The 26994-nt window shown below is 35.4% G+C and overlaps 1 protein-coding gene across 3 annotated transcripts in view; it reads left to right on the forward strand.

Annotated features, from left to right (window-relative positions):
- The window catches only part of LOC149800773 (ATP-dependent chromatin remodeler CHD1-like), a 127617-nt gene that overhangs the window by 8739 nt on the left and 91884 nt on the right, over positions 1–26994 (forward strand). The window contains exons 4-10 of one of the 3 annotated variants that reach the window (XM_089954755.1): positions 4275–4358; positions 10335–10397; positions 12402–12457; positions 14608–14691; positions 18571–18729; positions 19191–19321; positions 25906–26125. In XM_089954755.1, coding sequence (XP_089810881.1) covers positions 4275–4358; positions 10335–10397; positions 12402–12457; positions 14608–14691; positions 18571–18729; positions 19191–19321; positions 25906–26125 — 797 coding nt within the window. The remainder of the gene's footprint in view (positions 1–4274; positions 4359–10334; positions 10398–12401; positions 12458–14607; positions 14692–18570; positions 18730–19190; positions 19322–25905; positions 26126–26994) is intronic. The other 2 variants (XM_089954756.1, XM_089954757.1) reach the window with 2 other exon arrangements.

Genomic DNA, 26994 nt, shown 5'->3' on the forward strand with positions numbered 1-26994 from the left:
AAGTAGTGTATCCAGAAAGAATACTACTGATCTAGATTTCTTGGCATGCTTCTGTTTGAATGTTAGCCATGTAGGTGTTTTCAGGCCTTTTGTAAAAATTATTTCTCGGATGCTATTCTTTGATGTGTACAATCAAGAAACTTGATGAGTGTGTTTGTCTTTTCAATTATTACTCAACACGGGGGGGGGGGGGGGAAGAAAACATTGACCAATCTGGCTTGGTTTTCAGCTTTTAGTCACAAATCAAAGGAGTTTATGGGATAGCCATTCGTTGTCCATCCAACTCTTCGATAACACAACTTTATTATCGCTACTCCTCAATTGTTTCAAAGATTGCCATAAATCTTTACACATATTTCATCCTAAGATCTAGTTGATCCTTCAGTGAAAATGGTGCCACCCTGACATTCATTGTGGCCTCCACAGCAACCATCTTTAAAAAAATTTGACTGCTCTTTTTGACTGGATGGTCAAATCAACATCATGTTTCAAAAGACTGGTGATAACTAGTTGGCCTTAAATGAACTTTGTACCTTTCTGACATACAATATGACTACCGTGGCAGCTGTTTTGAAAATCTTGTCATCCTGAATGTGAAGCCATATTGACAGAAGGCTTCTTATGTCTTGTTAAATGACCTATCTCACCTCTAGTTTGGTCACCGTGCTGGCTGTTACTGCTTACCTCAAATATGGCCACCATGGTGGTCATATTGATAATTGGGGTTTTGTGATGTCTAGTTGGTTCTAAATGAAAATAGTGCCAACATCCTCTATGAACATAATGGCAAGTATTTTGGAAATCTTGTTATGACTCCTTCAAGATGGAAAGTCATGTGCCTGTGAGTTTCTCCTATGTCACATCAGTATTGTCACCATGTTGACATCTCCAAAATCTTGTTTTTGCTCCTCCTGTGGAATGGATGGCCATATCAAGATGGAATTTTCAGAAAAAGACTTCTTATGATACCTGGTTGGTTCTAAGTGATGTTGGTGCCAGTCGTGCATCCAATAGGGTGGCTGAAATGGTCATGTCACATGAATGCATAGTGACATTCACATGAGAAGTTCACAAGAAGTCTTGTTATTGCCCAGGAATAACATGGTTTCAGCCAGGGGTGAAACAATACATGTATGAAATTGCATGGTCTTTTCATCTTTAAAAGGTTTGTCATTTGGTGTTGCCATTTTTATGTGTTGAGATATTGGTTGTATTTCTAGTAAGAAGAATACAGACAGACGTAGACTTGTCATCTGTTCATATGCCATTCTCATCCTTGACAAGATATAAAAAGTACCTGTTAGGCATCAGTGATTATTATTCAGTCTTTCATATAGTTTCAGTTGCTTCATTTGATCAAGTACATGACTCGCCTTGGTCGCCATGCCCTTTGCTTTGCATTGCATGAATGTTTTTAAAATGTTACCGATTTTGTGTCTTCACCTCAATTTGTAATTCAGTCCAGTGCTATCTTCAAAACAGAAGAAATAGTGCATTGTCCACATGCAAAGGAAATCTTCAATAGCACAAGTCTGAATGTGGGAATGGTGATCACTAACAACCCAATCCTTCACATTGTTCTTCCTGCAAATGCAAAACAACTGTCATGGTTGCAGACACTTGTTTCTGACAGTGATAAAGGAAATTATTGACATCATCCATTCCCCTTATACAGTTGAACATGGTGACTATGACTTGTGGTTTGAAAAAAGGCCTCAAGCTGATTTTGTGACAACTTGTTATTAGTTCATCAGCATGTTCAGTCACTGATTACATGCATCAGTATAAAAGGAGACATTAAAATTTGTATTCTACATACAATTTAGTATGTATTCTACATACAATCTATAGTTCAGATCATTTAATAGCCAAATTTGAGCACCATTTCTTCCTCTAGTATGTATGTCAATACTTCCATTGTGTCACACAGTGAATAAGTCACAGTTCTGATGGGTGGTTATTGTTTTACTCTGGACTTGTAGAATCACCACTAATCAGAATTAAATGTGACATATTTCTCTGCATGATACACGTGGCTCTCAAATCAGTGCAAATAGACCAGATGTGAAGCAACAGAGAAACTTTGCAATATTTGGGTATTAAATAATCAGTAAAATACTGAAGTCATACACATGGAACAAATCTGGAATGTGTTCTTTATGCCGCTATATGTTATCAGTGGTGGAGTGTGCTGAAGAGATAACATAATCAGCATGGAGAAGATAAGTAGGTCTTGTCAAAAGTTTTTCTTTTTTTGACTGACAGAAATGACTGCCTGTTTCCAGCTATGGCAGTCTTAATGAATTCTCACTTTCAAGAATGACAAGGCAGATGACTAATAATTAATCAACTGCAGAAGATTAAAATAACTGGTATAGGATAAGAATTGTTTTTTATTGATTATTCCCCTCTTGTATCATTACAGTCATCTATGTGGAAAAAGTATTGATGCATTGATTAATCATTTCAAACTTAGTTTCCAAACGCACAAAAAGTCTTGTCTTGGATTCCTAGAAATTCATTTTGGTCAGTAGAGCGTCAGTCCCTTCAAGCAAGTTTGCAATATGATCCCTTGTATTCCTGTGTAGTGGGTGAGCTATTGTCCACCAACAATTGCTAGTTACCACTCAGGAGGACATATTCATGAAATGATTTTAATCAAACATGTAATGTGGGCTTAAAATAATCACTAGATAGTGAGCAAAGTTCATCAGTCCTGGTGCTTAAGATTTACACAATTTGTTACCACTCTGGAGGGTGACTGGACTTGCTATCACATAGGAGGGCATTTTCTGATCCAGATTCAGTTAGGCTTGATATATGGGCTAGCATGATGAAAAGTGTTCGCTAATAAGCTTGAGCCATGTATATTAATGAGATAATGATGCATCTGTTTGACTGAGCTATTTTTACCACTCTAGACTGTACATTTTTAACTTGTTATGGAAGGCTTAGATTCTCTGTATATCTAATTATGAGCAAGAAGTACACTTATTAATGATGGGCTCTTGCATCTGATTTGCAGAGTTTGTTACCATTTGTAAGGCATTATTTCAAGCTGATTTTGATAAAGCCCTTTAAATTGGCTCAAATCATCAAGGTGTTGAATAGGGTTTGTTTGTAGTGAGGACAGTACTTTTTAATGTGGTGATCTTGGAACTAATTAGAAGTACCTGCTACTAATCTAAAGGCTGAACTTTTGGTCAAACTTGGCATGTAGGGTTATATCAAATTCTGAATGAATATGATCATGAGATAAATGTATATCACTGCGGTGATTTTGCATTAGAATTATTGAACTTGTCAACCCTCGAGCCATGCAATAATAGATTAGATCTTGATCAAACTTGTCAATTTGTCATGATCATGATGTTGCATAAAGTTGATTATTAGCATGATCTAGGCACAATTATAAGGTAATGATCTGTCTGATTGGCTGAGCTTGTTACCACACTAGAGTTAGAAATTTGATCAGATCTGAGTTGGTAAATAAGCTGAAATTATCATTCTAACACGTCACATCAGCACACATGAATGAAGTGATAATTGGCAGGGCTTGTCAGCATTGTATAGACTATTTCTCATTGATTTTGAGGGATTAACAGTGGCCAAGTGGTTAGTATGACACAGTTACATTATGAAGAGCATGGATTTGGATCATGTCTAGACCAGCTTGTGCTTCAAGGCAAGGTACTTTGTTCCTTTTGCCTTTCATGCATTGATGTGACTTTCAACAGGAAGGACAAATCATCGGATTTTAATAAAATTTGAATAGTTTTATATCTGCAAGATCTTGGATGTGTTGGATAAAATATGTCAAATCAGCATGATATAAATATTGGTAGTTGGTTAAATATGGTCGTGTTCCAGTGTTAGGTAGCCTGCTTATTGGAATTGTCATCTGTTATTTAAGCTGGATGAGCAGTATAAGGCCAAATGGAAAATAAAAAGTGATAGGTGGCATAATCAGTATGTAGGTGGGGTCCAGAAAGTGTGTACATATTAGCTGAGCTGGCAAAAAGTTGTAGGGATCCCACTACCACTTGTTTGCACTTGCTTTCAATTCACAATTAAATATGAATTAACACATTTGTGTGGAATTTGTTCTTGCCATAAATTTAAAGAGCCATTGTAATTAATACCCTGTTACAGATGCAAACATTTGGTTGTCTGAAATGATTTTCTGCCTAATTATTGTTTATAATGGCTGCTGGAGACTGCTAATAGCTTTGTAGAAGACGGTTATGTAATCGTTGATTTCATTCTGGTTTAAGATGTGGCAAGAGGACCCAGAGTTGTATGGATTGCGACGTTCAGGGCGTCAGAAAAAAGAGCCAGAACGATACAGTGCAGGGCAGGTGGGTCAACTAAATTTTACAGACAACACAGTCAAGTGCATTTAACTATGACAAATAGCTAGTAGTTGGAAAACAAATCATTATTAAAGTGGTTTATACCTTCTTTATTAATTGGGAAGAATGCAAAGTGATTAAAACTGTTGTTGTACAACACTGATGGAAACTTGCTTGTTTGTGTAATTTAACTGACTGGAAAAGGAGACTATTTTGCCTGTAAAACTTAATCACATAAAATTGTATTTCATTATTATCAGTAATAATGATGGCAGATATGTTAACAGTTAAACACTTAGAAACTAATTTCAACGCTGTATTATTTTCATAGACGAGAAGAGCTTGTGGGTTGATCTCTTTGTCTGTCTGGTTTTTTTTGGCACAATTTTGTTATCGCTACTACTCAACTACCTGGAGGATTGCCATAAAACTTGACACACACATACATTAATCCTATTGTCCAGATGGTCCCTAATTATAACTGTGCTACTTGGACATCCAATTTGATCACCACAGTGGACATTGTCAAAACTTATCACTACTCTTTAAAGGAAGGTCATATCTCTATATAAAAAAATTATAATTTGTAGTTCGTACTGAACACAAATGATGCCAATCTAGTGCCAAGTATGGCTGTCCTGTCGCCACCTTGAAAATCTGTTTGATGTTTCCTTCTACATTGATGGTCATATTGACATGGGTTTTTCCACTTCTTATGATGTATAGCTGGTCGTGAATGAAAATGGTCCTGATATGTTGTCCAGTATGGCCACCTTGGCAGATGTGTTGAGAATTTTGTTGTTTCAACTCTTGAACAGAAAGTCATATTGATTTTAGGTTTGACCAGTTGGTCTTAAATGAAAATGGTTCTGATCTGACATTTAGTATGGCTGCCACATAGTGACCATTTTGAAAATCTTGTCATTGCTACGTGTCTTGGATGGTTGGTCATATCAACACAAGATTTTTTTCTACGTAAAAAAAACATTCAGTACCTAGTTGGCCCAAAATGAAAATGGTGCCGATCTGATGTCCAGTATGTCAGTCACTTGAGCCATTTTTTTAAAACTTTTGTTATTATTCTTTCTATTTCTCATAAATTGATGGTCATATCAACTTTAGGTTTTCACTAAAACTCATCTTTTAATGTCTATTTGGTCCTGTAATAATATTACCACTACAGCAGCCATCTTGAAAATCTTAATATAGCCACTCCTCTTGAGTGGAAAGTCACATAAATGTGTTGTTTTCACCGAAGACTTATTGTGATGTCAAATTAGTTGTAAATGAAAATGGTGCTGATCTGATTTGTAATTTGGCTGCCACAGTGGCAAAATCTTGTTATCACTACTTCTCCTGAATAAATAGTCATTGCAGCTTTCACTGAATGGCTTCTTATAATGTTTTATTGATCCTAAATTAAAATGATGATGATGATCTGATGTCCAATATATGACCATCTTGAAATAAAAATCTTTTCATTATTATTCTTAAATGAAGTGATTTTGACTAACCCTCGAGTATATCCACCAAGGTAGCTATGCTGAAAATATTGATATCTCTAATGGATGGCAATATCAGCTTTGGGTTTTCACAAATAGACTTTTATGATACCTCCTAAATGTTGATGGCCACCATGATGGTTGTATTGAAAAGCTTTTTGTCACTTCTTGCCCTGAATCGAGAGTTTGATTATAATATAGGGCTTTTACCAAAATTCGTATTATGTCTGCTTTGTCCTAAACGAAAACAATGCCAATCTGACATCCTGTATGACCACCACAGCAGCTGATTTGAAAATCTTGTCCCTGCAGAATATCAGAAATGGTTTTGAAAGTCAGCAGTTCAAAAGGAAGATTATATCTTTTATCTTGAATTCCTAGACATACTTTTTGCCCAGTAGAGCACAGTCAATGTTACGGGACTAGCACTCCAGTTGGTTATACATTTTGTGTTGTATGTTAAAATTGGAATGTTAACATGTAAGATAAAAATAAAAACTAGGATAAATTTGTGATACGAAAATGAATGGACTGCAGAAGTGGTTAATGGAAATGGAATGATTTGATGAAAGAAGTTGAGTTGTAATATGATCATTAAATAAAGTACTTTAACTTTGTGTTGAAATAAATTTTCATTTAGAAACACATCTTCGCATTTGGAATGAGAATGGTGATTATTTCAAAAGATGTGGACATGCCAGATCTTTGTAAACATGTAACTTTACCAAGTAGTTAATGAATAATAAATACAAAGATCAAAAAGTTAAAGCTGACAAATATAAACAGAAATTCATAGTTCATCTCCAGTCAGCAAACTTGCTTTTGGGGTTTACTGTTGCTTTTCAGAATTGTTTAATAAGAATAAACTCAGATCTTAAATTTCAATGTAACCAAGTTCAGCATTGAAACCATTTTGCTTCCATTTGAGAAATTTAAAGGAGGTATTTGTTCATTATTACCTTTGGAGTTAGTTCAGGGTAGGGATGGGGCAAAATGAATATGCTTGAGAACTGTTGACCGATTACAGACAGGCAGTTGTATGCCATTGGTTTATCAGTGTGAGAGAATGCAATGATGTTGGTCAGTCTGTCTTCACAAGACAAGATTTTAAATAAGTTTTTAAAGAAATAGTCATTTTTCGTTCAAAATTTCCAGATGTAAAAAGTTCAGTTGGAAGTAAAGTTCAGTAAAAACAAATATGCCAGTTAAGATGTTGAAAAAATATATACAAAAAAAATAAAATACAATTCTACCAATATTATCAAAGGTTATTACAGTCATATAGAAAATTTGAGAGCATGAACAGATCCTAACTGGAAAGACAAAAAAGTGTTCCTTTTCTTCTTTTTTGTGTTATTCCAGTGTAAATTCTGATGTAATGATAATAATGGGATTTTGTTCGGTTTATTTTGATTCATTTCCAGGAATGCAATTAACAGTATTATGCACAAATCCAACATTGGTGTATGGGTGATCTTTAGGCACAGTGAAGTCCTCAAAATGTCCAGTTAACTTCAGAAATAAACATCATTGTCAGTATCAGACTAAAAAATACCAAATTTCTAGTTGTCATACACTCAGTTTAGTCGATGTTGTCAAGGTCATGATTCCCATTGCCTAAAATATAAATTTCCCCTTGCCAGATTTTTATATATTTTCATCAAAATTGGCAACCATATCACACACCACTACCATCACTAGAATCAGTCCTGTTTACCATTTTGATCCCTGCACATTATAATAAACTTTTGCAATTAAATTATCTGCTAACCAGTTTTCATTTCTTCATTTTGTCAAAGTCAAGATTATAATCTGTTCTACCTAAATTTTCACTTTTTCCAACAAAATAGGCTATATTTTCATCAAATTCAGCATCAACAACACTGCCTTCACTTGCTGCTACAGTGCTGTCTGCCACGTTCTCTGCACGTGAAAACTAGTGTATGTAATAAAATCTTCAGGTAACCAATTATCAACTCTCTTCATTTTGATGAAGTGAAGATAACAATCTCCAATCTAAAATGTCAATTTTCCACATGAAATTGTTGTTATTTTCAGATAATTCAGCAAGCACATCACTTGACTTTCAGTACTGACCAAGATTTTTTAAATCATGCTTTCTCTGTATGAAATAGCATTTGTGTACCATCAACCTTTATTTTCTTGTTTTCATAAGAGTACACAGAAAATAATGATGTATTATTATACATCTAAAGGTACAATTCTACAAAGTGGTAGACACAATATAGTGGACATACAGTTGGAATTATATACCATCCAGAATGGGTTAATGACATGGTCTTTGCAGAATTGAGTGTAACAAACATGTTGCATCCTGGTTTTCATGGTGAAGGTTGCTCTTTCTGCCTCTATAATTCCTTGATTTCTTTTCCTCCTCTCCTTGATAAACTAACCAGGATTTTCCATCGTATCTGCAACACTACCTGATAAGCTGTCAGTACACTATTAAATAAATTTTCAGTAAAATTTGGGAAATGGGCAACTTCTGTTGACATAGTAAGAGGTAACTTTGATCCCAGTATCTAAACCTGGAAAGGACCATACCTGCTCTCATCAGCCATCATCCTGTATCACAAACAATCTGTATTTGCTAAACCATGGAGTGAATGATACATGACAGACTTACCTGGTATCTCGAGTCCAACAAACTAATCAGGCCTTCGCTGTGGATTCAGTGATCAGAGTAGTACAGATGAACTTTCTAGTCAGACTTGAAACATAATTAAAGAAGCTTTCATTAAAAGAAACTTTGTGCCCATTCTTTTTTTTACGAAGAGAAAGCTTATGCCACCACATGGATATATTGCATAATTTATAACCTTTTCATCCTATGTCTTAAGGTCAATTTGTATTTTATATCCAATATTTTCAGGAAGATGAAAGTTGTAGTAATACCCATTCTGAAAACTATCCTTAAGGATATGGGTATACATTGGGGCAACAAAATGTTATTCACCCTTTCCAACATCAGAATAAACAACATCATGAAATGCCAAACCTGCCCACCAGTAACACATTTCTGAATGGTCGATTCCATATGCTCTATCATATGAATTGGCATGTTATATATATTTGCCAAAATGTGTTGAAAGAGATCTCAAAAATAGTTTGAAACACTAAACCCATCATTGGGGAACCATAGTAGTTCAGTTCTAGATCATAAGGCTAGTAATCTAAGAGTCACACATTCAGTACCTGTCCAGGTCAGCTGGAGTCAGCTGCTTTTGGTGTGTCCGTGGGGAAAGGCACTTAACTCGCCTTTCCTTGGTATGATAATAGCCAATAATGTGTTGAGTGCAGATAAAATCACCCAAGAAAAAAATAATCAAACCCATCATTGGAGAATGACATCCTTCATGTTGACATAGTGTAGGGACAAGGTAGATTAATTATAATAACACTTGTGGATGACATGTGGACATATCCTAAAGGTTGACCTTGACCAGAATGCATACCCTGCCCATGGACAGTGGAACAAATTTGCATTATTGATTTGAAACCGTGAACTCAATTTAAAAGTTCTCTGATGATGTACAACCACATAAAATCTTGGCCGTTTTGAGGGGATGTGGTTTATTTAACAAATTGCATCCCCGTATTTTAGGAATTTGCTTTTTAAACATTCACTTTAAACAATCGGCAATAAACATCAAAACCAATTACTTGATTATTCTCCTCCATTGTAGGCTTAGTTTATACTGAAAAAGATGTCTTTCTTTCAGTACTGATATATTAACTGATTACTCACAATTTTAATCTTCCCCTATTTTTCTGTATATTCAGTCTTATATCTTATATAATACACAAGTACAAAAGGCATCAACACCGAACAGTGCCAGTAACTCCTCAAACAACCTAATTTTGTCTTTTTTTGTGTGATCATCATCAACTGTGTGGATTAGAAGGTTGGTTGATTCAGTTGCACTTTTTGAGCCTTAGTAGTTGAGATTAATTTTTTTTCTTCCAGGACTTTTCTTTAAAAAAAAAATTTGAAGATCAACAACCTTTAGTTCTTGTAGACCGACATGGCTTCATATCAAGAGAATAAAAACAAGTAGCTATAGTCAAATTAAATTGCATCCCAGACTTTGTTTTACATTTTTTGACTTAGGCTTTCTTGTTGGCAGGTTTGGTTCATCGCTCTTTTTTTCATTTGTTAATAGTTTAATCCTCAGTGTAATGTGATGTTTAAATGTTGCGCATTTACAAAATTATATTTTTAAAACCAAGATATGAGTTAACTGTGAAGATGACATAATTCACAACAAGGATCGGAAACAAAATTTAGAATTCATTTATGAACTAAAACTCTATAGGAAGAACAACAAAGGCACGCTGTATTCAAAAAATGCTAGTACACTCTGTAGGCTTTTCCAAAATCAGAATATTTTATCCAGATCAGTTAAGTAAGTACAATTTTTGTTTTGTTCTTTTTGCCTGTTGCCTGTTCTATGCTCAGAACTTGGATGAACACTCTGATTGTAAAGGTCGGAAGAAAAGGTGTGTTTCACGTTTTTCCAAGGTAAGGCAAAATGTAATTCAAGTGTTATAATATTCAGAAGTGAGATTTTTCAGTGAGCTTATTACATTTTATTGGTCTTGCATCCCATGGTGTTTATTCTCATCAAAGAAAGATTCTTTTGTCGAGAAAACATTGCATAAAAGTCCAGTCAAAACCTTTTTCTTTACTGCTTTAATATTAAGCATTTTAGAGCATGCGCACATTTGTACATAGATTTACTCAGTTAAAAAGTTTTCTTGAATCTTTTGTGCATTTCACTCACATTGTCCATATGCTCAAGACTATACAAGTTACAGTGGCTTGATGGTTAGCATGCCTGACTAATGGCTGAAAGGGCATTTGGTTGAATCCTGTCATGCTCTTGGGTCTCCTTTTTTGGGCATACTCAAGATCCAGTGGCTGAGTGTTAGCACGTCTGACTCATCAACGAATGCATGCAGGTTAGAATTCTCCCATCAGATCAGTCTCGGTTGGCTACTATGGTGTGTCCTGGTGTAAGGCACTTTACTCAAATTGCCACAGCATTAAATATCTTACTTGTGTTGTAGTGCCGTAAAACCACCAAAAAAACTCCATCCCGATTGTTTTGGAACTAAATAACCTTGTTGTGTTGCTATGCCATAGTTTGTCTTATGTCCATCACAAAAACAAATGGAGAAGCACCTCTCTGAGAACATTAAACAAATTGTTTTATAGGTCATAAAAAAAAATCGTAAATGTAGAATTTTGTTTGTGAGAGGTAAAAAGGTTGATACATTTGAGATACCAACATCATATATCATAGAACCTTTAATAACCCTAAAAATGTGAGGTCCTATAAATCAGATTTTCTTATTTACAAGAATAGAATTGTTTTAAGTCTGCCTTGTTAGAGTATTTTAATGGTATTTACTCAGACTTTGCACAGTCATATAGATATACAAGTCTGTAGAATGTATGTTTAGGGCAACAAACTTAACCTCTGTCTGCATAGGTTTGAGATTTGGCTCAACTGATGTGGGTATATGAGAAGGCTTGCTAGTAGCTTCCCATGAGTTGGGGATTCTTTCTGTGGGTTTTCCAGGTTCTTCCTCCACCAGTTATACTGGCTTATACTGGCTGACATGTATAGCCTATCTTGTGCTGAAAAATGGTGTTAAACCTAAAACATATCATTTAGTTCTTTTAATTTGCAGAAGTTGCTTGCATTCTACAAACAACACAAATCTTTTCCATGGCTTTATCAAATCTTTAGTGGTTTGGAAAACAAAAATAAATGAGAAATATTCCTTGATTAATAATGCTTCATAGTTTTTTTGTAATCCTTTAATTTGTGAGATTTTCCAATGGAAATATCTTTGTGAAGCTGTGGTTAATTTAAAGACTTTAAAAGTACTATGACTTTTTATGTTAATTTTTAGCTCCAGCAGTCATAGACTAGATGAGTTTATGAGTTGGTCTGTTGTCTGTTGAGCCATCCACAAGTTTTGTTATACCTATTCCCTTAAACTATTTTGAGGAAAATCGTGAAACTTTGCCCACACACTCACCGCAGGATCCACTTGATCTCAAAATGAAAATAATGCTACATGAAGATCCAATATGGTAACCATGATAGCCATCTTGAAAATATCATTAATTGATGCTATTCCTCAGATGATGAGTATATTGCGATGATATAAAATATTCGAGAGTTCCAACATTTAAAATTCAGAGGAAAAAACCGTCTTGGATTCTTGGAAATTTTTGAGGGCTTGTTTGAGAATCAGACTCATTGAGGGACTCTTATTATGCATGTGTTCTAATTTCACTGGCAATTTTCAAGTTGACCATAACTTTAAAGATTTTGTTTTAGTAGCTGCAAGCCTGATGTCCAACAGATTCAGAATGTTAATTTGAACATGAAGATGTGCAATACACTTTGCATTAGAAAAAAGTTTCCATGTATGAAAGAAATGCCAGTGAAATTAATAATTTTTATCTCTAAATATGTATTTGAAAATATCTGTACATTTCTCTTTTAAGGATAGTAGCAGTGAAGATATTTCTCCACGCATGACAAGGAATAGGAGGCGAAATACGTAAGTGAATGGAATCATCCAAGGCAACAGTATTATTAGTTATCAGCAGTTTATCATTCACTTGCTGTAAGGACCTTCATTATACTGTTGTTCTTGTTATATGTTATTTTTCAATAGTATAATTGTCATTTACTTTGTTACAAGGGAGTCTTACTAGTAGATGATATACTCAGCAATTCCATTGGACAGCATTATAATGAGGGAGTAAGTCAGTTCTCTGCATTATAGGATTGTGATACGTGGGCATCTTTATTTATTGTGCATTTACTTCGAGGGGATTACATAACAACCAAAGGCTTTACTGTATATATTTGCTTACGAGACTAGTCCAACTGCAGACTGCATGGAGCCAGATCTGCTGTCACATAATGCTCTGGTAGATCTGGGTCTATGCAGTTTGATAGGAATAATCAGTTGAACAAATAAAATAGACACTTTAGTTTGTTATGACTAATAAGTAAAATAAACAACATAGACCCTGCTCTGTAGGCACAATATACTCTGGCAGAGCAGGATCTTTTTTTGTTTGCAGTTTGACTTGACTTAAAATTGTGTATATACAGTAAGTAATCCTTTCCAAGAATATTGCACAGAAATTTGGAATATTTACTTTTAAGACTGAAGGTGGGGATTGGATAACAGGCAATACTCTAAACATACATGCCAACCATTACGCTTTTGGTGTATCTTTACACATTTTTCACTAAATTGCCTTACGCATAAACATATTCGGATTACGCATTTTCGGTATGTCCCCCGCCCAAAAAATTTATAATTTGTTTTCTTATTTTTATTTACATCCTATTTATCTTTCAGACCATATTCTAGAAACGATGGCTTCTGCATAACTATGACATAAGATTACACTTGTCCGTAGCCTTGCATGCACTTTCCTAACAGTATTATGTTCTATTTATAGCAGCTGCCCTATATTCAAGAAACATGCTGGTTTTACTTTCAATCTTTTGACCTTGGTTTCTATTTATAGCAGCTGTATGGCTTAGGTAAATGATTATGATGACGAAAAGTTGTACCCGGTCTGTGTAAGAGACTTTGACAATGAAAAGGGCCAAGTCAGAGTGCTCTTCTTTCATTACCAGAATTAACAGTAGATTCCACTGGAGAATTTTTTTTTTATTTGCTTGATAATTCTTTCAATAACCATAAGTTGGCAGAACTGTATGGGTTTTTTAAGCTGATAATGCATCCGTGATGACTGAAATTCATAAAGGCATTACATTCTGTATTTTGAAAACTGTCTCCATCAGTGTACATATCAGGTTATCCCTGTCATCTGAAGCACCTTGCGGCAGGAAAGGCTGCTGATAAATTAGAAGGAGAACCCTTATATGACAATGTACTTCATCCGGACAGAGTTGATGTGCAGTGGAACCTTATTTCCCAGCTAAAAGATCCAATAACTGGAAGATATATATTTCCTCTTCTTTGTCAGGTTATGAAAGGAATATGGGTTCTTTACCATTCTAATGCTGACTGTGAGAGACCGTTCAGTATTATCAAAAATAAAACAGAATTCAAATCCAGACTTTGTAACCCAGCACTTGGATCTCTACAGGTGTGCAAAACATAATCTCAGCTGGTACAAAGTGTTTTGAAATGCAATATGAAAGACTGTTGCTTTCATTTTTGTCCACTTGGATTAGACTTTTTCCTTGCCACGGGTTGGCATGTATGTCTAAAGTAAAACTTTCCAAGAATGTTACACAGAAAGTTGGATTTGAAAGTTATGATTTATAACTGATACAATTTATATGTATAAAATTATAATACTGGCATGTCATAAATCATGAAGCGACATTCTTTTATGGAAGGTGTTGAGTAAATTGTAGCAATGGAAAAGGATTTTGTTTTTTCTTTTTGTAGGGTTTAACGCCATTTTTCAGCACACAATAGGCTATACATGGCAGCCAGTATTAATGGTGGAGGAAGAACCCAGGAAAACCCCGGAAAGAACCACCGACCCATTAGAACTTGTGTATATTCCCTTCTGTTCAGTTCAAGGATTGATGTCGGGTAGTACGAGTATAATAATTGTTTCACCATTTAGAACAAACATTATGCAGTGTTATTGTGTTAATTAAGTCTTGTGAACAGTAAATATGTATTTAAAGTCCTGACTTGGTTTACAGGTCCAATGATTGGGAGGGGAGTGAAGAGAGCAGCAGTAGCAGTGAGGAAGAGAGATTCAAGCCTGTCCGCAGCTTTGCTAGCCAGTGAGTAATGCTGCTCTTGAATACTTTTTACTTCATTCACTAAAACTCATTTCTCTCCTAAATGTAAAACAAAGGGGGTGGAGGTTGGGTGTTAACAGCTACAGATTCCAAGGTATTCTATCGATCATTTCAACAACATCGTAGTGCAAGCATACAAGTCACAGATAAGGCATGGTAGTGCAAACATACAAGTCCAAGATAAGTACGTTACTCCATCTAGATGAAAATTAATGTGCCATATTGTATGCCTCCTTCAGTCGATGGAGCTTTTCTGCTTAAGCTTAAATACTTTATTTAGTCTTTCTAGTGTCCCAAGTTTTCTTTAGTCTGTTTTTTTATACACACTCTACTTTTCAGAAGGGCCCTCCTAGCCCTACTTTTGTAAAATTTTATGTCAGCTTATTAAACTTGTTGCGTTGCTAACCATATAATGCAAGAATTCTGTTTTGCCTACCAGTATCTTTCCTCTCATTAGTTTATCAAAAGGAAAGATTTGCTCTCCAGTTCCACTGATATTCCTGTCTTCAAATCCCATCTGACTACAGGTTTCATGCGATGTGATGCATACAATTTGGGAGAAGGATGAGCTGAAGCTATTTAAATCGTTGCATTTATCCAAGAAGGAATCTGAGGGAAAACAATCATCCGCCGGATGTATACAGAACCATGCAACTTTTATGATCTCTCTACATTTAAAAAGCACCGATCTGGTGGCCTAGTGGTTAGAGCATCCACCTGTAATATGGAAGGTTGCGCATTCGAATCCCGGCCGAGTCATACCAAAGACTTGCCGCCTTGCTAGGTGCTATGCATTAAGAGGTTAGGACTGGTGGTCCAGGTGTCAGGATAATGTGACAGGTTGGGACATAATGCTATATGTCTACGGCATGATGCCCCAGTGCTGGACATAACTATAAACTGCCACACTGCAGAAAATATAGCAATATGATTGAAAATTGTTAAAGCTACATTAAAAATCCAAAACGCACACATGTAAAAAGCAAATCGGATTCATTTTATTAAATTGGGTGGGGCTGGGGGATTATGATACATTCAGAGGATTAAATTTGCTATAATTTTCAATTAATGGATGAATGTTTTAAAGAAGTTAAGATGTACGTGACGAATAAAGTGATTTCCTTTCAAGTTGCTGAAAATACCTCAAGATAGCAGTAGACATTAGCTTAAATGATGGTCTTAAAAAGACTTTCCCGCTGAATACGCTGGTTGTTTTGCTTGCATCAAATCTATTCAGTGTGGAAAATGATGGACATAGCAGCAAACAAGTCATGTTGAAGGAAAGAATCATGAAGAAATTGCAAAAGTGAGATTCAGCAAATCTCAGACATTTTTCATACGATAGGCAGAAATAGTAGCACATCTAGTGGAGATTCTAGACCAGAATCCTCAGACTTATAATTCTGCAATATATCTTCAAGTTGGGCTTTTCATCTATCAAGCTGTGAATTGTCTGCTGAGTTGGCTTCTCCACAAATCCTTTTGTATCCGATGCTATGACGAACTTTATAGCGAGTGAATCAACCACTTGTTGCAGCAAAGTTCTCCACACGAAGTTTTATCGCAAATTCTTTTGCTTTTTTGACAATCATATCTCTATGGATAAGGTGGAATGTGCAGTGCAGGTTTCATTGAACAATTTTGCTGTGGCCTCCTCCACATATTCAAATTTAGCAGTCTTCTGCTTCTTCCTTTGGGGAATGCAGTTACCTTCAACGTAGTCTTTCTTTATAGACTCAGCAGCTTTCATCCTTCCTGACAATGTGTTATGTTTAAGAGAAAAATTTTCACAGACATCTTTGCAAGATGCTCTACCCTCAACTTCTTTAACAGCTAGATATTAGGTTTCCAGAAACTGTAAATTTAATCTGCGTTTCACATTGCCATTGGTAGCCATCGTAAATATAAATAAAGTTAAAAAAGAAACTTTCACAGCACAATAAACTTGTTTTAATCACCGATCACTTTGGAAAATGCAAGAATCAATCAGATTTAAGTCGCCATGAGAGGCCAACTTTATGGGACCAAACAAAAGCCTCTTTTTTTATCTGACCGCAACATTAAAGCCTGGCAGCAAGATCAACTAATTGTTGAACAAAGTATGGGTCGGAACTGGCAGCTGGTCGACATAAATGATTAGGAGGGAAAATTAAAGCCTGGCGGCATGAACATCTAATTGTTGAACAAAGTATGGGTCGGAACTGGCAGCTGGTTGACATAAATGATTAGGAGGGAAAATTAAAGCCTGGCGGCATGATCATCTAATTGTTGAACAAAGTATGGGTCGGAACTGGCAGCTTGTATGACCAAGGGCTTCTGTTGACATGTACATTTATTTTTTTATCTCCATGTCAACATAAGCATGACAATTTTGGTAGTAATAGTGGACCAAGGGACCTGCAGTTTGCTTTTTTGTCGATATAGGCGGCTTGTCGACATAAGTGATGTCAGTATAAGTGGGTAGGGCTGTACAATGATTTGAGCTATTGGCAATAGAATATATTGAAAAGTTGAAAATATAAAGTGTAAAACAATCCTCTGTTTCAGATACAAAAAATATACACAGTGACATAGGGTTACAAAAAAGAAACACTTGTACAAGAACAAGATCGTATATTTCTTACAAAATACTGTACAGGTATTTCTCAATTATTCAGCAAGACATTGAATCTCAAACATCATTTGTTTCCACTGTCATTTGTTAAGGCTGTCAAAAAGAATTGACTCGAGATTTTTGTTTGACTCATGAGATTTTGGGGTCAAGGGTCAACTGACTCTTCGGTTTGGAAATCTATTGAGAACCCTGTTTTCATGCGCAAAAGGGTAACAAGTACATACCAATTAATCTTTTAATGTATCTTGCTGATTTTTTGTGAAAACATTTGCATTGTGTTTTCCCATCATAATGCAGTTCATTGAATATAAGATGTTTGATTAGCTGTTACAGCATTGCATCTTGAGTGGGCAATTTTTGTCCGATGTCTTCCAAATTCTGAGCCTGTGCACCCATTGGGCATGCTTTTTTTCTGTTACAGTGTATATCAATTTCAGAAGTAGATGTAAATTAATTGAGAAACTTGTACATACTGAATTCCAGATCATATGTTGCTTGTCAATGTTCACATCATTATGGATGAATATGAATGGTATACAATGTGTTCTTTTTAGGAACTGATACATCCATGGTTTCTGTATGTTATTACTACAAACCAGAATTGCAATAATTGATCGAAACTGGTACCCTACCATTATTTGCAGAGTCTGCATAGCAGCAAAAAACAAACAAGCAGTCTGTAGGGAAAAGATGGGATATTTTATTGCCAGAGAGACTATTACAAGTTACTTTATTTTCATGAATATGCAGTTTCTGATACAAAAATTAATGTTTTCTGTTCCTTGCAAAAGTTCCTGCAATACATACATACTATATTATCTTGTTGCAAATATTACCCTTTAGTTAGAAAATGACAAATATACATTTAATAGAAAATATTGACTTCTAGCTGGATGGGATTCACAGACCTGCCAACCCTTATGATTTAGCGTGAATTTCACAACTCTATAGAAATTCATGATGCAAAAAATCACGAATTCTCCAGTTTTTAATCAGTTTAAATCAGGAATAAAATGAAATACATGTAATAGAAAATATTAACTTCCAGCTGGATGGGATTCAACCTGACTCTTTTGTTCACTTTTTTAAACTATATGTAAAGCAAAAGTATGTGTCTGTGTGACTTTCATGTTTGATTATTTACACATCAAAGACATTTGTCACCAATCTTTGCAAAACAAGTCAGAATATTTTAGAGAAAGATTAGTCTTTTGTCACTTTTTTATGTGAAAAGTTTTATTTTTCAGAAAAGGAAGGAGGAGAAAGCCTGCTGGAAGAACTGCTAATGTTCGCAGAAAAGTCCAGAGGAGAAAGAGATTGTCATCCGAGTCAGACTTTTCAGACAGTGAGGAGGAAGATAATAGAAGGGGATCTTCAGTACGAAAAGCAGCATCCAAAAAAGTCAGGTAAGAAATACAAGTTTATTAATAAACTCGTTAAATTTTTGATTGACACAAGCTCTTTCGTTTGGCGATTAAGATGTGTTTGGGCTGGAACAAATAACATCATAATATGCAACTGTAAAGTTCCTACCAGGTTAATGATCACATGAAAATGTACTCTGAGCTCTGGGAGAAATAAAATATAGATATTTGAGCAAGGAACATTTTAAGAGTTAATCCAAAAATGTTTTGAAGCTTTAAGATATCTTTATTATGTCAAGTCAGAGATTGGATCATAGTGTTGATGCATTTGTTATACTACTTTGCTGCCCTAGGTTACTTTTAATTCCACAGATGCTGGAATCAGCTATGCAGAGTCAGTTTTTTCATGGTTCTCCAATTTCCATCACCTAAAAGACTACCACCTGCCAGTCTGTAAGACATCAAAAGTAATACGTGAGAGTGATTTGAACTTTTTTTTACAGTTACAAAGAAGAATCTGAGGAAGCAACAGATTCAGATGACTTGATAGAGCAGGCAACAGGGCAAGAAGAAGAGGATAGCAACAAGGAAACAATAGAGCGCATTCTTAATCACAGAGAAGGCAAACTAGGAGGTGAGGACTTTTATCTATTTGGAGAAATTTCTTTGTTGGTTATCAAAGAGCTGCAGGAATGCATGATATGTGTTTGAATCCTATCAGTTAAGCCTAGGTCTGCTAGTGTGTGTCCTTTGACAAAACACTTTCTACTCATTTCCTATTTTAAATGGAATACACGCCAATTTCAGAGTCTTGCTGAGTTAACCATTTTAAACCTCCGCTTGAAGTTTTCGTCATCTAATTTCTACTTTGAAAATTTCTCAATTACAATAACATTATGAATGTAAGCCTGCTACTTCTTGAATCAAAGTCTTTTTGTATGAAATTAGAGCTATCCATTCAGATTTTTTGGATTTATTTGGATTAATATATATTCATAAGCAGGTGGTATACCTTATTTTTTTTAATATGGCAGATATTTTGTGAAATTTTTAACTTTGTCAGACTTGATCTTTTTAGACCATAATGTATAACATGCTAACGTAGATGCATGTTGACTCTCAAGTGTTCAAGCATGCTGTCTTTAGCTAACCTAGTGCCAGGAGACAAAAGCCAATTCAGTCTTGGAGGCAATCTTGTAAGTGAGGTAAGAAACCAAGTTTCCCTTCCCTCTCTAGCCACGCTTCCCAGTACTGACAACACCTTAGCACCCACAGATAGTCTGCCATTGGGTGCCAGACTTTTGCAGCTCTAATCACTTAGGACCAACCTATTTCTGCAAAATGGATGGGTGACCCAAGTCATTTCGGAACTCTGTTGGATGTGCCATCAGATTGGGAGAAGGTCCATACTCTTCACTAGGAGATACACTCATGCATCAACAAATGGGCAGTGGAGATTGTGAGATAGCCACAATCTCAGGTCTATTCATACCTGAGCCTTATCCTTATTAGAAAGCCAGTGGCACGTTGAGGCTGAGCACAGACCTGTATTGCATCAGTGAATTGATTCTTCCACAGAGGATCAAATTGAATATTTCAAGGTTAATACAATTTTCCATCTGAAGGGATGAATTTGCCATCAGTCCTAATCTCACAGAGGTCTACTTTCATGTCCCTATTCACCGTTGACGCTAAAGTTTCTTTGGTTTGCATGCCATGACAAAGTTTACCAATTTTGAATGCTTCCAGTTTGATCTATGTATCAGCTTCAGGCTCTGCATATTGCGTAGGAATCATTTCGGTTTTCTTGTGAACGGGGGAAAAATGTGATCATCACCCATTTTATTATTTTGTCCATCAGGGTGTGGAGCCAATTTCATTCTTGTACATCTTCCTTGTGTCTATGACATCCAGATTGGTGAACTCCATCTCCAACAGGACTTGAATTTCAGCAAGATAGCTCTTGCAAATCCTCAAGTTATTCAGTGGCACATCAGATCTGATCCCATTGTACCACCTTTATATGCACCCACAACAGATGATTTGCTGGCTTGATGGTGCCCAATTTCCTGTCCTCTCAACGAAAAGGCCAATATCACAAATGAAGTGTGATCATTCCTTTGTCAGCGGCAAGCACAGTTGGCTCATACCATGAATTCCTTCTGAGAAACCCCAACCGGTATATACAGACACCTGTAAGTATAGATGTGGAGCCTTCTGAGAAACCTCAACCGGTATATACAGACACCTGTAAGTACAGATGGGGAGCCTACTTTTTGCTGGACTTTGATACGGGCAAATGAAGACCTAAGGAATGGCCTCTTTTTACATTAACTTCCTCAAAATGAAATCAGTCATGAACACATTTCAGTTTTGGAAGGACTGACTTTTGGGAAGTCAATCTTGATTATATCAGATAACTCAGAAGTGGTGACTTGCCTGCTCAGACAGGAGGGTACCAAAATCACCCAACTTCGCATGCTGGTGCATAAAAAATTTTAAGTGATGTACCTTGCCTGAAATTGTCTTTTGAATTGTGGGGGTCAGGCATGTAATCTAAACCAGAAGAGTCAATGCCAACATGGCTGATGTATTACATATAGTTAGTGCTGCCATTCTAAAGGCTCGAAAATGTCTGTCTGCAAAAGTGTGTCAACTTTTGGACTAAAATAGGCACAGGATACAACAATTAAATAACTTTTAAATCACCATATATGTAATTTGAATAGGTCTGATCACCATCTTAAAGGTAGAGACTTTTGGGCTGCACCTTTGGCAATTGTTAGCACCAAGCTATTGACTTTCAAACATTGATTAATCCCTTTGTATTCTTGGGGGGTGTTGTTAAGTATTATCTAGTGTCCTGACTATATGGTCTTAAACTAAGTAACAGAAAAGATCGAAAACCAAATTTTGTAATTTATTTTCCTAGAATACAAAGTGAAAGGGAATGCCAAAACCAAATTTTGTAATTTATTTTCCTAGAATACAAAGTGAAAGGGAATGCCAAAAACCAAATTTTGTAATTTATTTTCCTAGAATACAAAGTGAAAGGGAATGCTAAAGTCCTTGATTAAGATTATATTTATATTAATATATATATATATATATTTACCTCCATTGATAATGAGCATAATATTTAATCAGTACTCAGAGAGAAATATAAACTATGTATTGTGTTGTTTACAAAATGAATGTCCCTATCCAGGTACACAGTAAACTTGATTTAGAACTAAGGTAAATTACAGAATACAATTATACATAACAAATAATCATGGATTAGAAAAAGCCAACAAACAATAGAAATTAAATACACACAACACTCGACTTTCCATTTACTACTCAGTCTTCAGATACAAGAATGTATTCAATTGAAACAATAAACAGTAACACACATTTACATTCTCAGATTCTCCTCAATTATATTTTTTATTTTGGAGTAAATCAAACAATGTGAATTCAGAGTTACAATTGGGGATGATTTACCAACAAATTATCCTAGACAGGAAAAATTGGGGATACATATTGTCACTATTTGTTTAAATTCATTTGAAGAAATTTGGAATATTACAACATTTATTTGTTTAAGGTACTAAAAAGCGTTTTATATTTTGACATATTTGCAAAGTCCCCATTGTTAGTGAAAAAACCGCTGATCTCCATATGTAGGACATTTTAACAACAAGCTATTTTTAGATGTGATTTTTTTTATTACGGTTTAAAATACCTTGAGCATAGTAGCAGTAGTAAAACTTATTTTCAACAAAGTTGGCTTTCAAAACCAGCATGCATGTTGGTTGGAAAGGGACAGTGACATTATTTTCTGTGTGATGCAGATATAAAAGTGTGCAAGGGATAAAGTTGAGGAAAGCGAAGCTTTTGAAGACTAGATGAATGAAAAACTTCAGGAGCATAAAATTTCCATATACAATGATCCCTCTCATGTACAGTCACCCCTTTTGCACTGGGAAAGTGGCTTTTTAAGATGGTGGCCTCTCAGAGTGGGGACTATTTGTGACAAGTACGTGTATGTACGTGTATGTAGTAAGAAAGTTCCATATGACTTCACAGCATTTAATATCTTCATCTAAAGTAGCATTAATTATTAAACGTTGTCTTAAGAAAAGACTTTTTCAAGTTAATATAAATTAATAGTTCTTATTCTTAAGCGTGGAATGCGAGTGGGGTATTGTTGGTATGTGCAAAACCATTCAAAAACATCATTCAAATCTTGGTACACATATTGCTTAGCACTTAAAATAATACTATTTTCATTTGCTCCATTTTCTCACTACTGCATAATATTCTCCTTATCTATTACAATGTTTATTTGAGTCTTCCCAATGTAACATTTGTTGGCAAGAACTCAAACTCTCACCATTGTCATCCAGACAAATAACTTTTACTTTTGATTCTAAAGTAATAGTTCTCCATTTACATGCCATGTTAAAGTTTCGTAATGATTTGTTCCTGTGTTGCATATTGTATGGTATTGCAAGTAATTATGCAGACAAAACTTTTGCAGAGTAGGCAAAATGCCTTACTTATAAAGGAAGTAATACATGTACTATCACATGATTTTTTGGTCTTTGTCTGGTACTCTGTTATGTTCAAGGTTAATTTCTTCTAGTGTATTAAACTACAAAATCTATATTTAGACCAGGCTGATGATGTTGTGATTGTGACAAATACATCGGGTTATAATCATCCAAGAAAATAATTCAACTGCTATTGGAAGCTCAAAACTCGATCACAGCGTTGTTGACCACATTTCATGTAAAAATCGGCGTTAATGATATATTAACCTTAGTGATACATGTAATTTAGCCAACACCTCTTTCAGTAATGAAAACCTTACATCGGGAAACACATCAGTGAAGATAATCTAATTAATGACCTTACAGTATGAATTGAATATTGTCACATTAGAGGGGTGGCATTTCTTGAGGGATACTTTTGAGCACAAAAAACTCATTGGTGACAAGGGATTCTTGCTGTAAACAGTGGGTGGTGGCTGGTCAAATAGGCTGTTCATGAGGGGGCCACAGTAATGAAGATGTACAGGTCCTAGGAAAGGATATAGTATGTAGTGTATTGGCATTTACTGGCCAAATAAGATAAATGTCAGTGGATTATTTGCTGGACAGTGTTGAGGAGGACATTGTAGTGGACATTGCTTAGCCCTTGCAAATATATGTTTTTTAATTATATATTAATTTTCACCTTATCTTTATTTTCATATTATTTAGAAACTCAAAAGCGTATTTTATCAAATTTTTCAATACTTACGCTCACCATCGAGATAATCTTGTAACTTCTTTGTGTCTTTTGCCTCTACTCTAAAACAAATTTAAAACCTTTAAAAAAAACTAAAATAAACCTCTAATTTAAAAATTTAATTTCACTTCAGACCCTGGAAATGGTCCCTTTGTTCATTTGTTTTTCACTGAATTTGTGCATGTTTTGGGGGTGTCTTATGATCAACCTTTTTGCACCACGGTGGAACCACAAGTTACATAGTTTGTCTCACTGATTCCAGAACCCTTAGCTTGGGCCTTGGATGTGCTGGCAATCAATTACAACCGATTTCTCCATTGTTTTCCAACATGATTATGATTCTGATGAGAGTTACAATTGCCACTTAAATAATTGTAATGCTAATTTATCCAAGAATTGTTACCTAAAAACTTTACCATTTATAGTTGTATGGGTAACACTGGAATAGTGAATAGAAACAATATGTGGAAAACTTTTAAAGCAATATATGGAACCTACTGTTTATTGTTTGGATTTCACTTTTAAGTATTTTTGATAGCATCTTATTTTTGATTACATGAGTGTATACCACAACCTGAAGATCTGTTCATCCAGATGGAAGGAGAGAGAAAAAATAAAATTAAAATAAGCCTCAATAGGGAAATAAAGTTTAATTAACATGTATAAGGGCAGATAATTTTCCTAAATTTGAAAAGAAAGTAGTTCCAAAAGTGATATTGCCACTGTGGCAATTTTAACTTTTTCTGATGTTTTTTATTTCATTATCACATTAAGATTTTTACCACTCCAGTGGCCTAGTGGTTAGAGCGTCCGCCTTGAATGCGGGAGGTTGTGGGTTCGATCCCCTGCCGAGTCATACCACTAACTTATAAAATTGGTATGAGCAGTTGCATTATTTAATGCTCAGCACTAACAGGTTAGTGTTATGACTGGTCAGCCTGGTGTCAGGAAAATGTGACAGGGTGGGACATGATGCTACATGTCTGCAACATTATGCCTCGGTGCTAGACATCACTATAAATTGCCACACTGCAGACATCATAGCAATATGACTGAAAATTTTTTAAAGCTATGTTAAAAATCCAAATCACACACACAGACATTAAGAATTTTATAAAAAAGAATAGTTACCAGTAGACACACATGTTACACAGTATTAGGATGCTCTCTGACCATTATATTATATCTTGTGGTAAAGGAATCAATACCAAATCCTACTTAAATTTATGTATCAGAACTACACATGTAATTTTGTTGAATGTTATGTACTTCATGAAGGTTTACTGATGACTATATTATTGGAAAATTGAAAAAGGTTAGAAATCTCAACTTCATTTCCTTTGGTCGTATTAGAGGGGTGGTTGAAATTACCTTGTATTTTGCAAGTATCTGTGCCATAAATTTGAGCCCTGCTATATTTAATTTGCAGTCTCTGTGTTCCCCATTGTCCATCTCCATAATTATGAGGGTTTGTTCTATATTTTTAGAAATGAGAAAACTGCATGTTTATGGACATACCTAGGTAGTTCTCTAATATACATCCTAGGTGGTTGATATTGCTATTAGATGTTTGAATGTATGCGTAAGTATATGCCCTGAATAGAATTTCAGGCCATTCTTGCAATTCTGTCTTTTTTTCTTTTTCAGTGTGTTTTAACTTTTTGCTTTGCATGTGTAGGGAGTGCATGCAAGTTTCACAAGCACAAATCTAGTTTCATTTTCTTATTTAAATTTCTTTCAATGTCGTCTGCCCCACTATGACATTGTAATGGGGGGGGGGGCAGTCGTATAGTGTTACCCTGGCTGGTTTTGATTCAGTCCCTCTGCCACACTCTGGTTAGATTTTTCATTTAGGGTCATTTTTCAGGCACTGGTGGGGGGCATCCATTTTCCATGAGTATGTTTCTAGTTCTGAAGTTTTAGTTTTGCTTTCTCTTGAAGCCACAGGAGGAAAGACTACCATATACAATGTTGAGGAAAATGGGGACCCAAATGTCATAGGGGAGAATGATGAGACAGAAGTGCAATACCTCATCAAGTGGAAAGGCTGGGCCCACATACACAACACCTGGGAAAATGAAGCTACCCTCAGGGAACAGAAAGTCAATGGGCTGAAAAAGCTGGACAATTACATCAGAAAAAATGAAGAACTAAAGGAATGGTTAGTGTAAAACTTATGTTGATTTAATTTGATCAGACTAAATAGTGGTTATTGGTGGGAAAATATGCTGTCTGGTAGCCCAGGACAAGTTCAGAAATTTGCTGAGTAAGGACAGTGTTGTTACTTTCAGAATTTTATCCAGGTCAAAAATGAAAAATCTGGATTTTTTGCTGAAGTTATTGAAAATCTTTATTCCCTGGCAAGTAGAACAAGTTGAAATTTCTCCAGCCCTGAAAATTGCTTTCAAGTCCAAAAGAAATTGAGCTTGCCTAAAATCATTGAGAAAATTGGTATATATGTAATTAAATCTAAGACACTGTAACCCTGATGTGTTTTTGAAAGCCTTTATTTCCTCCAAGTAGAACAATTAATAATTTCTCCAGACTTGAGTGATGAAATTACTTTCCAGTACTTTTCAAGAAATTGAACTCGCCCAACATCATTGAGAAAATCGGCAGAAACAGAATTAAATCCAATATAACCCTCTTATTATATGGCTTTGCAATTGTATACAAGGCATATGGTAGTTTTCTCTATTCATGTGTCAGACATCATGTCTCTCAATCATATATTACCTGATCACATTGCATTAAGATAATATAACAGACATATACATCTCTCTCTCTCTCTCTCTCTCTCTCTCTCTCTCTCTCTCTCTCTCTCATGAATTTAATGATATTTTGCCTGTTCATTTTTTGTTACAGTTGACTTAAAGCAGTAACATACATTTCACAAGTGGAATTTCTCAGTCTCTGTGATCAGGCATTTATTCCATATATCTGTGTGATATACGATTACAGAGGTCACAAGTTGGTTATCTTGGACTGGCAAGCTGGCCAGTCACATATACCAACAGCTGTGCTGGACAT

The sequence above is a fragment of the Sinohyriopsis cumingii genome, chromosome 4 (genome assembly GCF_028554795.1).
Source record: "Sinohyriopsis cumingii isolate HCF-2022 chromosome 4, ASM2855479v2, whole genome shotgun sequence".
NCBI classification, from domain to species: Eukaryota; Metazoa; Mollusca; class Bivalvia; order Unionida; family Unionidae; genus Sinohyriopsis; species Sinohyriopsis cumingii.